The 16038-nt window shown below is 45.9% G+C and overlaps 1 protein-coding gene across 2 annotated transcripts in view; it reads left to right on the top strand.

Annotated features, from left to right (window-relative positions):
• The first annotated feature begins 959 nt into the window (after positions 1 to 959).
• The window catches only part of ZDHHC8 (zDHHC palmitoyltransferase 8), a 96645-nt gene continuing 81566 nt past the window's right edge, over positions 960 to 16038 (top strand). Inside the window, exon 1 of one of the 2 annotated variants that reach the window (XM_073559040.1) lies at positions 960 to 1221. In XM_073559040.1, the coding sequence (XP_073415141.1) occupies positions 1118 to 1221 (104 nt within the window). In that variant the 5' untranslated portion in view covers positions 960 to 1117. The remainder of the gene's footprint in view (positions 1222 to 16038) is intronic. The other variant, XM_073559041.1, reaches the window with a different exon arrangement.

Here is a 16038-nt window from a genome sequence, read left to right as displayed (position 1 = left end):
GGCGGCGGCAGTGCCCGGTACCGATGCCTCCCATCCATCCCGGCAGGCGCCAACAGTGCCTGATACCGATGCCTCCCATCCATCCTTGGCAGGCGCCAGCAGTGCCCGGTACCGCTGTCCCCCATCCTCCGGCTGGCGGCAGTGCCCGGTACCGATGCCTCCCATCCATCCCGGCAGGCGCCAGCAGTGCCTGGTACCGATGCCTCCCATCCATCCCTGGCAGGCGCCAGCAGTGCCCGGTATCGCTGTCCCCCATCCCCTGCAGGCGCCAGCTGTGCCCGGTACCGATGCCTCCCATCCATCCCTGGCAGGCGCCAGCAGTGCCCGGTACCGCTGTCCCCCATCCTCCGGCTGGCGGCAGTGCCCGGTACCGATGCCTCCCATCCATCCCGGCAGGCGCCAGCAGTGCCCGGTACCGATGCCTCCCATCCATCCCGGCAGGCGCCAGCAGTGCCCGGTACCGATGCCTCCCATCCCCGGCAGGCGCCAGCAGTGCCCGGTACCGCTGTCCCCCATCCTCCGGCTGGCGGCGGCAGTGCCCGGTACCGATGCCTCCCATCCCCTGCAGGCGCCAGCAGTGCCCGGTGTCGGTCCCCCATCCTCCGGCTGGCGGCGGCAGTGCCCGGTACCGATGCCTCCCATCCCCTGCAGGCGCCAGCAGTGCCCGGTGTCGGTCCCCCATCCTCCGGCTGGCGGCGGCAGTGCCCGGTACCGATGCCTCCCATCCCCTGCAGGCGCCAGCAGTGCCCGGTGTCGGTCCCCCATCCTCCGGCTGGCGGCGGCAGTGCCCGGTACCGATGCCTCCCATCCCCTGCAGGCGCCAGCAGTGCCCGGTGTCGGTCCCCCATCCTCCGGCTGGCGGCGGCAGTGCCCGGTGTCGGTCCCCCGCAGCACTCGGGGAGGATCTCGGCGGCTCCACCTTCAGGCGCCGCTGCCGCTCGCAGAGGGCTGGGCCCGGCGGGGTGGGATTTCCTGTACGGGCAGGTCAGCTGTTCTCCATGGCTGTGTCCCCTCCCCGTCACTCGCGCTCCCTCCTCCGTGGATCGTGCGGTCAGTGCCCCTCTCTCCCCCTGGTGCCTCTCTCTTGGGATCTGACTAGTGATGTGTAACCTACAGAATGCCCAGCAGCACCGGAAAAAGGTTTAAACCGACTAAATACATCCCGGTGTCCACTGCCGCTGCCTTACTGGTGGGATCTAGCACTTTGTTTTTTGTTTTCACGTAAGTACAAGCTGGCTGTGGCCGGGGCCGGCGGGGGCGCTGCGGGTGGGGCTTGGCATCTCGGCTGGTGACTGCAGAGAACGGAGCCCTCCAGGCCTCGGTGGGCATTGTGGCTGCCGGTGCTGTGCTAGGCCCGGAGACCGGGTACCATGGCAGAGTCTGGCTGGAAGGCTGCACTGTGGATGGCCTATTGTTCCTGTATGGACGGGCCCATGGTGGGGGGGGTGTGGGGGGCACGGGTGGTGGGAGCCGGGCTGCATCCTCTGCTGGGGTGTAGCCATGACCCCTCACTACAGGCTCGGGGCACCCAGTTTGGATAAGATGGTCTGAGCCTGTGCCATCCTGGCACTGTGCTGCCTCCGGCACCGCCATCACCGCTGGCAGATGTGGCCTCCGGCTTGGCTCTTTTTATATGATAGTTTATTGTGCACCGATGTAACGAGCTGCCCAGACTTACTGTACGCTGCACCGCCCTGGAATAGCTACCTGCTCCGCACCTCTGTGGTGAATCCGCACCATCCTATTACATGGGACTGCTAACTTGTGTAATTAGCCTTACCTCACCAGGGTCACATAGACTGGGTGCCGGGTCATTCATTACTGGCCTTGCAGGGCGCCACTAGATTTCCCAGAGCTGTGGCATTATTACCTGTATATAATAATGTGTGTAACGTAACGAGTTTCTTTTATGACCTGCGCCACCTCAGCTCCGCACAATGGGGGTTTGTCAGTCGATAGACAACATCCTAAGGCCTAGTTCAGACGTTTGTTTTCTTTTCCCATGAGGGAAAGAAAGGAAGGAGAAAGGACAGTTTTCATCAGGTTGCTGGATCCAGTTTTTGTCCTTTTTTGTTGTTTACCATCAGCTTTTTCTGTGATTATTATTTAGTATTATGTATATAGCACCATTATTTCCATGGAGCTGTACATGAGACGGGGTTACATCAACATTCAATTATGTAAAAAACAACAAAAGTTCCCAATCTTCTGCCAATGTAACAGTAACAACCAGATGGCACCCGGAGCTGTGCGCCTGATGGGGCGACTCTGAGTCACAAATGGGCTCAAAAGGTGAACGTAACAATTTTTTTTTTTACAAGCACTTTGTATTCCCAATAAAAATGTCCCTGGCCGTAGACTCGGTTACAAATCCAGGAGACCTGTCTGAATGAGGCTTGTGTGCCAGGTCAGACAAGCGTATATTTATGGTCAGCATGGAAAGCCCACTGACCCCGCAATCACCTGTGTGACCGAGGACCTCCGTGATTTCTGCCTGCACATGGGACCATGGTCTGTGAAAAGAAATGTCTGGTCCATTATACAGACAAGGTTATAGTGCTTGTGAATTGCAGGCAGCTCCTGCACCTCTTTGTTACACCACGTTCACACCTTCAATATCTGGTCAGTATTATACATCAGTATTTGTAAGCTGAAACCAGGAGTGGGCGATAAATACAGAAGTGGTGACGTGTTTCTATTATACTTTTCCTCTGATTGTTCCACTCCTGGTTTTGGCTTACAAATACTGATGTAAAATACTGACCGTGTGAACGCGGCCTTACTGAGAATTCAGCTTTTGAATTGATATGCACCTGAGGCTGAAGAGCTACTGCAGGTTGGGATCCTCTGTCACTCCAGCTCTATTCCCTGCCTGCTTGACTGACAAGCCCTATTCTGTGTGACTTCAGGAAAAGGAGCTGTCAGTTAAGCAGGAGGAAGCAGGGGAATAGAGCCGGAGTGACAAAGGCTTCAGATCTATTTACATATCATTTACATATCAATTCAGACTCTGATTTCTTAGTAATGGAGGAATGTACTGGTGATGTAAATGTATTGCTGAATTTGTCTTTGAAAGAGCTTCATGCACATATGATAAAACTTATTTTTTATTTTTTTAGGGTGGGGGTTGTGGCAGGGGCGCGGGATGATTCCCTTGAAGGTCTAAAGAAAGTCATTGACATGCAAATCGTTTTGTTGTTTTTTTGTTTTTTTTTTTGGGGGGGGGGTGGTATGCCACATTCTTAGGGGTAGAGCTCTTTTTCCAAAAGCTTCCCTATAGAACTTTAAAAAATGTGAAAAAATATGGTTTGTTCAAAGAAAAAAAAATGTATAGATGCTAAAACATAGTTGGGTTGCTGACTAGCGTGCTATTCTGATGCAGTTTTTGAAGTGTGTACTTGTATTGGATTTAAATGGAAAAAAAAAAAGATCTTTTCTATGTTTTTATGTTTTTCTTCCTTTGCAATCTACTCCTGGCATTTGCTTAAAAATGTCCATCCAAGCTGCAGCTAACCAAGCTCTCTTAGATCGTGTTCACATGATGAAAGTGCAGTAAGGACATTGATTTTGGAAAATCGGGGCAAAACACTTTACAGAATTCCATTGTGGGGGCCTGGCCTTTTCAGACGAAACATTTTTCTGGAAATTGTACAGTTACTTTTTTTTTGTACATATGTACAGGCCTTTGAATGTCTTTTATCCTCTTCAAATTTGAAAAGCGCGAAGTGATTAAAATATGTTACATGTCCACTCTTCTGGCGTTATCCGCACTATGTACTTTATTATATAAGTAAAACCGTATGTGGATCCGGTTTAAAGCTGCACGCTGGCATTTGTGTGTCTTTACCTACAAGACTACAAAACTGTGACATTTGCGTATTGGACAACCCCTTTTTACCTCCGGTCACAGCTGCAGGCTCAGCGCTCTGACCGGTGGTAATAGTCTTACTGCAGATCACAGCCTCCGTTGTTTCTCACGCTGTCATGACAGCGTGGGAAACACCTGGTGTTTGGGTTCCCGAACAGTAACACAGACTTCCTGGAGAAGTCCGGGTCCGTGGCTGAACAGTATGTGTTCGGTACAGACTCTGAAATTTACTGTACGGGTTCGCCCATTTCTACAGACGACGATCACATTGCAATGCTCGGACTGGCTGGCGGCTCTCCTGACCCAAGTGTGACAGCTGCATAAAAATACTATCATGCTCGGGTCAGGAGAGCCAACGGCCAGCTTGATCATTGCGATGTGATCGTCATCCGTTTTATATCGCTGTCTTGACTGTGTCCTTGCAGAAACATACAAGCCTTACTACACAACACCACCGTAGTTCCTCTCTGAGAGAATTGGGTCGATTTTGCCAATCACACTCCGATCAGAGTTTAATTACATTGTGGTCTGGTTTTCTCAGAAGAGGAGAAGATGGGGGGGAAAAGAAGACCTTCTCCATCTTCTCTGTTTTGTCAGTCTGTGAAAATGATAATTTTTATATAGCGCAAAAATATTCCACAGCGCTTTACAATTCAACCGAGTGCAGTCCGATTTTTCCCGCAGACTCATTGACTTGCATGGCCGAGTACGATACGGTTATCGTATGCAAATCGAGCATACAAACCAGAGTCTGATTGGGCCTGTGCACGGACCCATAGAATAGCATTTGTCAGAGTGCTATCCAGACTGAAAATCTGGTCATCTGCACATGCTGTAATGGATCTCACCTTCAGTTGGCCCATAACAAATTGTTCAGGACAATGGTATGCCTGGAACATGAACATAAAGAGTATGTGCTCATAATGTCTTTTTCAGGCGGTTTCCACCTGAAAAAGGGTCTGATAAAATGTACTAAAGGGAATCTTTCAACAGACTTTTGCCACCGCATCTGAGAGCAGCATGGCAAAGACCCTGATTCTAGCGATGTATCACTTTCTGGGCTGCTTACCCTCATTGTAATAAAATCCCTGGTTTATCTGCTGCAGATCTAGCAGTTCTCTGAATCCTGAGCCCTGTATAACCCCGCCCACACACCTGATTGGCAGCTTACTGTCTATAGACCGTGCATTGCACTGACCCATGTTGGTCAGTGAGGCAGTGCAGATGACTGATTTTTATTTTTCACTGACATAATTAGTCTATGGGGGAAAAAAATCAGCATGCGGGGACCCACCCACCCATGATTGCGTGGAAACAAATCGAATGTCACAGTATGACATCCGATTTTTGCGGATACACTGCGATTCAGTAAGATAACAAACCGTAAATGGTCCAGTCCATGATTAATAGCTGCTATAAAAACGGATTGCACATGGATGACAAGTGAGAGCAAAATTGTCCCATTTTTCTGGATGAAAATCGAACCGTTTTTTTTCTTATTTATTAATTTTTTTTATACTGTCTTGTGACCTCATTCTTAAATGCACCTTTCCCAGGCCTGCTCTATAGCGATGCACTGTATTATATATATTACACAGCCAAGTGTTTAGATTGTGCTCACTGTCTGTCCTTGTATTAATACCTTTCATTTTTTGGAGATGGTAGTTTGGGAGTATGTATGTGATGCTGGACAATGTAAGCTATTCGCTATTGAGTTTTGGTCCCTAATGAAGGTTTGGGGGACAGTTAAGTAGGCACTCAATAATTTCACATTAGCAAAACTTGTTTGCCTGTAAGTTTGATTATATCATTGTTAGCGTTCTATTTTTCACAAATTGGTACTCCTTTTTTTTTTTTTTTTTTTTTGGTCTTGGCTATTTGTACCAGCCAACAATGATTATGTTTAAGTCATTGCTACTTTTTTGTTTGACTCTGGAACGATTCTGGATGATATGTTGTAGTCGAATTACAGTAATTTGGCTTTTACAAGGTTTGCTACTTGGCCTTTTTGGAAGAATTGATTCCATTTTCGGAATTCTGTACTGTACAACTGCTAATTTAATTTTGGCAAGAGTAGAATACACTATGAAGCAACGTTTAAGTATAGAAAGTAAAGTGTTGGACCTCACAGCCGTAGCTCGGTTTTGTTCCGCCATATTGGGGTTCCTTTTCATGTACTTAGGGGGTCTCGATTTAGAAAATAGGGACATTATTTTTTCTTCTCAAGACAGAAAATAAAAATGGTGCAATACTGTTCTCCCCTAGAAGCCTCCGTGGAATCCTGCGGCTCCATAGGACGTTGCTGCAGGGACGCCGTATGGCACCGCGCCGGCTCCAGCACACGGATAACTGAATTAAACTGAAATTCCTTTGTAGTTTGCTCACTTAGCGCTGTAATCCGACTTTTGACAAGGAAGTTAACCAATGTACCTTGAAAGTTGCTTCATATGTCCAGACAGGACCAGCACACGCTGTAATTTAGATGCCTTCATTATGAATCGTGTCGGAATCCATTGATCAGAGTGTTTCTGATGTTAAGTCTCGGGTGTAGTTCAGTAATTATGATTGTCAAAACTTAAATACCGTACATAGATTCAAGATTAAAGTCTGGCATGCCTCAGTCAGTGAGGAATATTTGGAGTTTGGACTAGATTTCAATGGGGGGGTCTTGACCTGTGTTAAAGTGGATTGTGTCAGTTGGTATACCGTATATTGCTTTCTTCTTGATTCTTATTTTCTTCCAGATTTAATCACAATCAGTACAGTCTTTCACATAATAAGAGTAAAGTGTACCTAAAAGGAAGTCAGACTGTATAGCAGATAAGCATTACAAAAGTCCTTTACCAGAAGAAGGAAATAGATACTGCAATGATAACATAGGTCTACAAATAAAACATTATTTTTTTTTTTTTAGAATGGATTTAGGTTATTTTGAGGGTGCTGAATGAACAAAAATTTCCATTACTTTTTCTGAATTGGTTCCAGTTTTTAGAATTCATCCATGAAAATTATGCATCCCCCAGTGCGACTTGTGTGTGGGTGGTGGAGTTGGTATAAAATGGACTGACTCTAACTCCTAAATATATATAATAAATTGGGTTCAGTAGTTCACTGCAGGATGTGCTGTATATGTTTTCATAATAATTTGGGAAAGTTCTGAAATGTCCCATTAATGTCTGTTCTGTTCCTGATTGAAGGATCTGGACTTTTAGTGGAGATGAATCTGTGCTGCACTTTATGTACATGCTCAGTAGTGAGGCCGGGCTGTGGGGTCGGAGTCGGGGGTTTGACTTACCGACTCCACAGTCCTGGTAACAAATGCAATAGCTGTCTTTTGGTGTCTTAGGTAATGAAACATCCCATATAATTATTTTCGTATTTCAATTTGTAGGCTTACAGTGCTATAAAAGTGACTTTTTGACAGCAGTGACACTGACAGCAGTGTAATGTCGTAAAGAGAAGCTGAATCCAATGATGGCTGCATCAGTTCTGATACAATTAGAGATTTTTGATTTAGAATGAAGCAGAGCTGAGAAAGCTGCCCCTGCCCACATCAGGCATGTACAAAGTCCATAGACAATGAAGTGCTTAGTTTCTGGACTCTGGCCATGTTAATCTCTTAAGGTACTGTCACACTTAGCGATGCACCAGCGATCCCGACCAGCGATATGACGCGGTCAGGATCACTGGTACATCGCTAGGTGGTCGCTAGTGAGCTTCTACACAGGCAGATCTCACCAGCGACATAGCAGGGGTCGGCGGTCGCTACTTACCTGTCACACCAAGCGATTATGACGTCCTCCCGCCTGGCTCCATGCTCGTCTCTCCACAGGAAGCTGACGACGAGAAACAGTCCAGGATGTTCTCGCGCGATCAGCGATTACCAGCGGGGGAGCCGGTCGTAGGTAAGTATCAGACATAGCGATATCGCTAGCAATATCGCTATAACGTCACTAGTTATAGCGATATTGCTAGCGATATCGCTTAGTGTGACAGTACCTTAAGTGGTAAATCTTTCACAGATGGTAAACAACACACACTTTAAAGGGAATCTGTCACTTTTTTTTGCCTTTCAGATGCCGGCATAGACATTGGGGACTTATCTACAGCATTTTGTAATGCTGCAGCTAAGTCTCCGATATAACCTGAAAGAGAAGAAAAACACGTTATATTATACTCACCGAGGTGGGCGATCCAGTCCGATGGGTGTCGCCGTCCTGTCCGGCGCCTCCCTTCTTCATGTGATGACGTCCTCTTCTCCCGTCCTGAAATGGCTCCGGCGCAGGCGCATTGCTTTGCCCTGTTGAGGGCAGAGCAGAGTCCTTCAGTGCGCAGGCGTCGGGAGAGGTCTGGTGCCTGCGCACTGCAGAATTCTGCTCTGCCCTCAACAGGGCAGAGCAATGCGCCTGCGCCGGAGCCATTTCAGGACGGGAGAAGAGGACGTCATCGCATGAAGAAGGGAGGCGCCAGACGGGACGGCGACACCCATCGGACAGGACCGCCCACCTCGGTGAGTATAATATAACGTGTTTTTCTTCTCTTTCAGGTTACATCGGGGGCTTATCTACAGCATTACAGAATGCTGTAGATGAGCCCCCCGATGTCTATGCCGGCAGCTAATAGGGGATAAAAAGGGTGACAGATCCCCTTTAACAAGTGACACATCCCTGAATTCTGTGCTTCAGCCTCTATCTCCTGGTGTCTTTGGATTACATAACAAAATCCTTTTTACAGATTCCCTTTAACTATTAAATATCTCAGAAACTAGAGCCAATCTGGCAAAACCAAACTCCTATTCTTAATCAGCACCAATAAACTTAATATAAAACCATTCATCCATCGTTGGCACCAGAATCATTGTATACCAGTGTAATCATTTAAGAAGTGGGCAAACAAGTACAGTCCAATGTAAAGAGACTGGCATCAGATTTTTGCCACTTAACCTGAGAGCAGCATGATGTAGGGGCAGAGCGCCCTGTATTCTAGCAGTGTGACACTTACTGGGCTGCATGTTGCAGTTGTGATCAAATTAATGATATATCAGCAGGGGATTATCACTGGAGGACTAGTAAATCTGTTGCTATGGTGCCCTTCGATTTTCTTGAGCTCTGTATAAAGTCCCCTCTACCAATGATTGTCGGTTTTCTGCCTATGCACAGTGTACTCAGAAAGCTGCCAATCATTGGTGTGGGCGGTGGTTATACAGGGCTCCGCATTCAAAGAAATGGTAGATCTGCTGCACAGAAAACCTTATCAAAACTGCAACATGCAGCCCATTAAGTGACACATCGCTGGAATCCAGATCTTTGTAATACTGCGCTCAGATATGGCAGCAAAAACCTGGTGGCTCAGTCCCTTTAATAAATGTCTTAAATGAGGGGAGAGTATCTTAGGTGATGTCAGAGAGCAGGATTGGGCAAGTTATAACATAGTAACATAGTTTTGAAGGCTGAAGGAAGAATTTATGTCCATCTAGTTCAGCCTATTTTTAGTGCAGCTGTTCTGCATTGTTGATCATGGGGAAGGCAAAAAACCCACAGAGTAGAAGCCAATTTTCTCCATATTACTGGGAATGCCATTGAACCCGTGTATGGGGAAGTTGGGAGTTGAATGTCAGGCAGATTGCTTTCTAAGGTGTATGGCAACTTTTGGCCCCAAAGTATACATCAGAATGTATTGTTAATAAACATGGTAAAAGGTTGTCAGTATTCAGAAAATGGGACAATCACTGGATCTCTAGAGAAATACTAGTACAGAAGTTTGACCTGTAATGGCATTCTACTTCCCCACCTTCTGTATCAGCCAGCATAGTCAGAATTGGGAATTTCCATGAAAGGTCTCCTTGGTACCAATGAAAGTGACAAGGTTTGGTGATCCACATCACCCTTTCAACCTCCCGCACCAATCAGTTCTGCAAGGTTTCTCAGCCAACATGTCTGTCTATGCTTTTAAAATAACGATTACTTGCCTATTAGAGCTCCTACTGTATCTCTCCTCTGTGGCCCTCTCAGGCCTTTGTTGGCAGGGTTGCAGAGGTGACGTGTCCTCTACAAAGTGTAGCTTCTTGTGCCAATCACTGGCCTGGGTAAGACTAAGGTACTGGAGGGAAATGAGCCAGAGTGCCATCTTAAAAGTAGCCAGGGAGTTCGGAGCTAAATGGGTCTACATCCATCAGACCCAGACTTTTCGGGGGGCCTGGGAGGCTCCATGAGTTAAGCCCCCGTCACACACAGCGAGATCGCTGCTGAGTCACAAGTTTTGTGACGCAACAGTGACCTCAACAGCGATCTCGCTACGTTTGACAGGTAGCAGCGACCAGGCCCCTGCTGTGAGATCTCTGGTTGTGTCGGAATGTCCTGGATATTTTTTAGATCGTTGCGGTCCCGCTGGGTAGCATGCATCAGTATGTTCGACACCTTACCAACGACCTTGTTAGCGACTCAGAAGCGAGACACATAGGCGTGGATTTGCGTTGATTCGAGGTCTGAATAGCTGCTATGTGACAGTGTCCCAACGACCGCCGACATCGTTACAAAGGTCGCTACGGGTCGCCGTATCGTTGCTGCGTCGTTGGGAAGATCTGACTGTTCGGCATCTCACCAGTGACACAGCAACGGTCCCTACCAGGTCGTATCGTTGTCGGGATCGCTGTAGCGTCGCTGAGTGTGACGGGGGCTTTAGGGGGACTCCCTGGGTTTTGTTAGCTGAGCGGAGGAATCTTGCATGACTCTTTATAGGAGTGGAAGATGGCAAGACAAGTGGATATGGTTCATGCAGAAGTTAGGGAGTGGGAGGCCATTAATAGTCGGGTCTTGTTCATACTAGACCTCTGCAAAGTCATCAAGTAGGGATCTCTACTTGAAAAGTGACCTACATTTAACTTTTTTCCATAATATTTTTACTACTGGTGTAAATGAGTAGTTTAGAGGGGATAAGCCAACGAGCACTTGTAGTGCATTCTGTAATGAAACATTGACTTTGGAATGGGGGACAAAAATCGTCTTTGTTTCTTTTTAGTACTTGGCAACCGGTAGCACAGTATGCCCCCCCTTTTATGTTGGTCACACACATTTTGTTCTCCTCTTCTGAACCAGTTCTGTCATTTGTAATGCAGCATTCTTCAAGAATCATCCACTGTTCGCTTTTTTGGTGAACATTACACCATGATCTGGATCTCTATGGTTTTGTATCTTTATATCTCTGAATATTAGCTTGATTTTTTTGATGATCAGATCTTTGCTGTTTCCACATAAATGACATAGGAATATTGCCCTATATTAATGAATCCGGTGTTCAAGACCATGATGATGCTCAATATTGGAGTTGCGGTTGTGTTTTTAGAAAATGGCAACATCTTTTTAATCCCCTTAATCCCCGAGCTATTTCAGTTTTTGCTTTTTTACTCCCCTTCTTTCCAGAGCCATAACTTTTTATTTATTCATCAATATGGCTTGGCTTGTTTCTTGCGCGACGAGTTGTACTTTTGAACAACACCATTGATTTTACCATATAATGTACTGCAAAACGGGAAAAATATTCCAAGTGCGGTGAAATTGCAAGAAAAGTGCAATTCCACAATTGTGTGTTTTTTTTGTTTTTTTTACCTTGTTCACTAAATGCTAAAACTGACCTGACATCCATAGCGTCTCCATTTTTCAAGATCTGGGGCTGGGTGAGGGCTTATTTTTGCGCACGGACCTGAAGTTTTTATGCGATGTTTTGATCACCTGTTGTCGCATTTTATTGCAATGTTGCAGTGACCAAAAAAACGTAATTCTGCACATAAACCTCCTGTTGATTTGCTGCGGCCACTACCAGAAGACAGAGCAGTTCCGGCCACCGACACAGAGTAAAGCTTATTGCCAGGGCTGCCGGGTGTCGGATTCTCACCGATCGGACATTAATGACCTATCCTAAGGCTAGGTCATAAATGAAAAAGTAGTGGACAACCTATTTAATCATGTGAAATGCATGCTCAATGGGGTTGAAATCTGGTAATTGAATCAATCATTACAGAATATTCCACTTCTTTGCCTTAAAAACTCCTGGGTTGTTTTCACAGTATGTTTTGAGTCATTGCCCATCTGTACTGTGAAGCGCCATCCAATCAACCTTTTTGCATTAGGTTGAATATGAGCAGAAAGTATAACCCTGTACACATCAGTTCATCCCACTGTTTGTCTTCAATCACATCATCAATAGTGACCCAGTGCCATTGGAAGCCATACATGCCCATACCATCACACTGCCTCCACCATGTTTTACAAAGGATGTGGTGTGCTTTGGATTATGAGCCGTTCCAAGCCTTGTCCATACTTTCTTCTTCCCATCATTCTGGTACAGGTTGATTTTAGTTTCATCTGTCCAATGCTTTTCCAAAATGGGCTAGCTTCTTTAGATGTTGTTTTTTTTTTAATGCAAAATCTAATTTGGCTTTTCTATTTTTAAGACTGATTGGTAGACTTAGATACTGACACACCTGCTTCATTGAGAGTGTTCTTCACTTGGTTGGATGTTGTAAAGAGATTTTTCTTCAACATGGAAAGGATTCTGCAATCATCCACCACTGTTGTCTTTCGTGGACTTCCAGACCTTTTTGAGTTCCCAAGTTCACCAGTGCGCTTTTTTTTTTTTTTTTGCAGAATGTGCCAGGCTCCTAGCATTTCTGCTATCTCTCTGATGGATTTCTTCTTTTTTCAGCCTAATGATGGTCTGTTTCTCTAAAAATTGCATGTTTAGGGTTCACAGCAGCAGCTTCCAAATGCAAATTCAACACCTGGAATGAGATCCAGACCTTTTACCAGCTTAATTAATGATGGATTAATGAGGGGATAGCCCATGCAGCCCTTCAAAAGAGCTTTTGTGATAATTGTCCAATTACTTTTGGTCCCTTAAAAAAAAAAAGGTATCCACGTATTAAAGTGCTAAAATTTCTTAATCCTTACTCCAATTAGGATGTGAGAACCCTCCAATTAAAGCTGACAGCCTGCACTTTAAGCTCATATTGATTAATATAACTGTTTCATGAATGTGTTTTGGTCAACTGCCAAAACTTGTCACTGTCCAAATATTTCTGGACCTAAAGGTACCGTTACATTTAGCGATGCACCAGTGATCCTGACAACGATACGACCCGGTCAGGATCGCTGGTGCATCGCTAAATGGTCGCTAGTGAGCTGCCAAACAGGCAGATCTCACCAGCGACGCAGCAGCGGTTGGCGGTCGTCACTTACCTGTCAGACGCAGCCCAGCTGACGTCTTCCACCCACGTCCATGCACCGCTCGTCGGTGCCAGCAGGAAGTCGGCGATGAGAAAATGGACCATCCCGTTCTCGCGCGAACAGCGATATCCAGCGGGGGGGCCGGTCGGAGGGAAGTGTCTTATGTAGCAAGATCGCTGGTGATATCGCTGTTGCGTCACAAAATCGGTGACGCTTTAGCGAGATCGCTATCGGTCTCGCTATGTGTGAAGGGGGCTTAACTGTGTATATTTATCTTTATCAGTAAAACTTTATATTTAATGGGACAATTCAAATCAAACTGCTCAGAAAGATCAAAATGTTCTTGAAAATCATTATTAGTAAATAGTGAATCTGCAATAGCCAACCAGCTTGGAGTGAAGAAATCAACTGTGGGAGCAATAATTAGAAAATGGAAGACATACAAGACCACTGATAATCTCCCTCGATCTGGTGCTCCACGCAAAATCCCACCCCGTGGGGTCAGAATGATCACAAGAACGGTGAGCAAAAATCCCAGAACCACGCGGGGGGACCTAGTGAATGAACTTCAGAGACCTGGGACCAATGTAACAAGGATTACCATAAGTAACACACTACGCCACCATGGACTCAGATCCTGCAGTGCCAGACGTGTCCCACTGCTTAAGCCTGTACATGTCCGGGCCCGTCTGAAGTTTGCTAGAGAGCATTTGGATGATCCAGAGGAGTTTTGGGAGAATGTCCTATGGTCTGATGAAACCAAACTGGAACTGTTTGGTAGAAACACAACTTGTCGTGTTTGGATGAAAAAGAATACTGAGTTGCATCCATCAAACACCATACCTACTGTAAAGCATGGTGGTGGAAACATCATGCTTTGGGGCTGTTTCTCTGCAAAGGGGCCAGGACGACTGATCCGGGTACATGAAAGAATGAATGGGGCCATGTATCGTGAGATTTTGAGTGCAAACCTCCTTCCATCAGCAAGGGCATTGAAGATGAAACGTGGCTGGGTCTTTCAACATGACAATGATCCAAAGCACACCGCCAGGGCAACGAAGGAGTGGCTTCGTAAGAAGCATTTCAAGGTCCTGGAGTGGCCTAGCCAGTCTCCAGATCTCAACCCTATAGAAAACCTTTGGAGGGAGTTGAAAGTCCTTTTTGCCAAGCGAAAAGCCAAAAACATCACTGCTCTAGAGGAGATCTGCATGGAGGAATGGGCCAACATACCAACAACAGTGTGTGGCAACCTTGTGAAGACTTACAGAAAACGTTTGACCTCTGTCATTGCCAACAAAGGCTATATCACAAAGTATTGAGATGAAATTTTGTTTCTGACCAAATACTTATTTTCCACCATAATATGCAAATAAAATGGAAAAAAAAACAGACAATGTGATTTTCTGGATTTTTTTTTCTCAGTTTGTCTCCCATAGTTGAGGTCTACCTATGATGTAAATTACAGACGCCTCTCATCTTTTTAAGTGGTGGAACTTGCACTATTGCTGACTGACTAAATACTTTTTTTCCCCACTGTAGCTGTTCCAGTGAACCCAGTTTAGTTTTAATTTGATATCATTTTTCCAGAATTGTTAAAATAAGTGTGGATTCTGATCAATATGGGCACCAAGGCTTTCTCTCTCTGATAATATACAGACAGGGCTGGACTGGCCATCTGGCAATTCTGGCAAATGCCAGAAGGGCCTGTCTGGTCATGAGCTGCGTTGTCTGCTACGTTGTTAACAGAATCGGTGATCTCAAGACGCTCATACTGGTAAGAGTTGTGACGAAGCACCAAGTCGCTGACTCCATCACTTACTCCAGCAGGCCACAGGTATCATTAGAAAAATTTGTCCCAGCTAGTGCTTGGAGACGGGGACAGCATGGGCCTGTGCGATTTCAAATGCCAGGGCTGAATTTCAGCCCCAGTCCGTACCTATATACAGAGCACTGTATACTTCTTTCTTTTTCCGTTTTCATCCATCGAACAGTCACTGGGCTCAGCATGGCGGATTCTGACTGCATTGTCCTCCCAGCTTTGGTGACCTTTGACCTCACGCATTGCGGCGCAGGTTATTGACCGACCTTAATTACCCTTAGCCTCAGCTCTGTTCTACATACAAGGAATACAGATGGGCAATATTCTGACCATTTGTAGAATATAAGGTAGCATACTGCAGGGTGTACTATACAAGCATGGGCATTTTTTCACGCCAGTTTAGGCAGGGGACAATCTGGATGGTGGTGTTTAGAATTGCCTGGCTATTCCCGATTTTGTGATGCCTGCTGCATCATTGCCGCGATCTTCTAATTCTAGAAACGTCTCCCCATACATTAAACTAATAGGTAGCTAATCCTGGCTCTCGGGAAGATAAGAAGATCGCTCTGCCGTTTATAGCCGATATCCATGGCGTGGATGGATTATGCATCATTGCTGAGGATTCTTGGGTTTATACTATAAGGACTTAGAGTCTAATGGCTGCACAGCCTGCACATGGGTTTAGATTCAGTGTATCCCAGATATCAGCATTTGCTTGAAACAGAAGGAACTGTATAGTTATAAAATGGACTTGTTTTACTAGCTTATGCCCTTTCGTTCTAGATAAAGCTAATCACTCTGGCTAGTGTCTCTAGAGGGCTTCTGGTTTTATACATTTTTTTTCAAATAACACTGTGGCTGCTAGGTCTGGTTATGGCACTCTAGAATATAATTGTTATTCCCCTTTAATTAGGTCTACCTGAGGCGACACAAGCTGTGGTCAGAGATGTGTGAGGTAACGGACCTCTTGGTAGTTTAGACAATCGATAACCTTTAAAGAGGTTGACATGACTGTCTTCTGACTCCACCATACCCTTGGAGTATGTGTTCTCCGTGGGGAGAGGGGCATATGCTGGTGACAAATAATCTGGCAGTGGCGTATCTGCTTGCAAAGCCACTTTAAAGGCAGA

The sequence above is a fragment of the Dendrobates tinctorius genome, unplaced genomic scaffold (genome assembly GCF_039654945.1).
Source record: "Dendrobates tinctorius isolate UK_male_01 unplaced genomic scaffold, ASM3965494v1 ptg000265l, whole genome shotgun sequence".
Lineage (NCBI taxonomy): Eukaryota > Metazoa > Chordata > Amphibia > Anura > Dendrobatidae > Dendrobates > Dendrobates tinctorius.
This window is presented reverse-complemented; position numbering and strand designations above follow the sequence as displayed.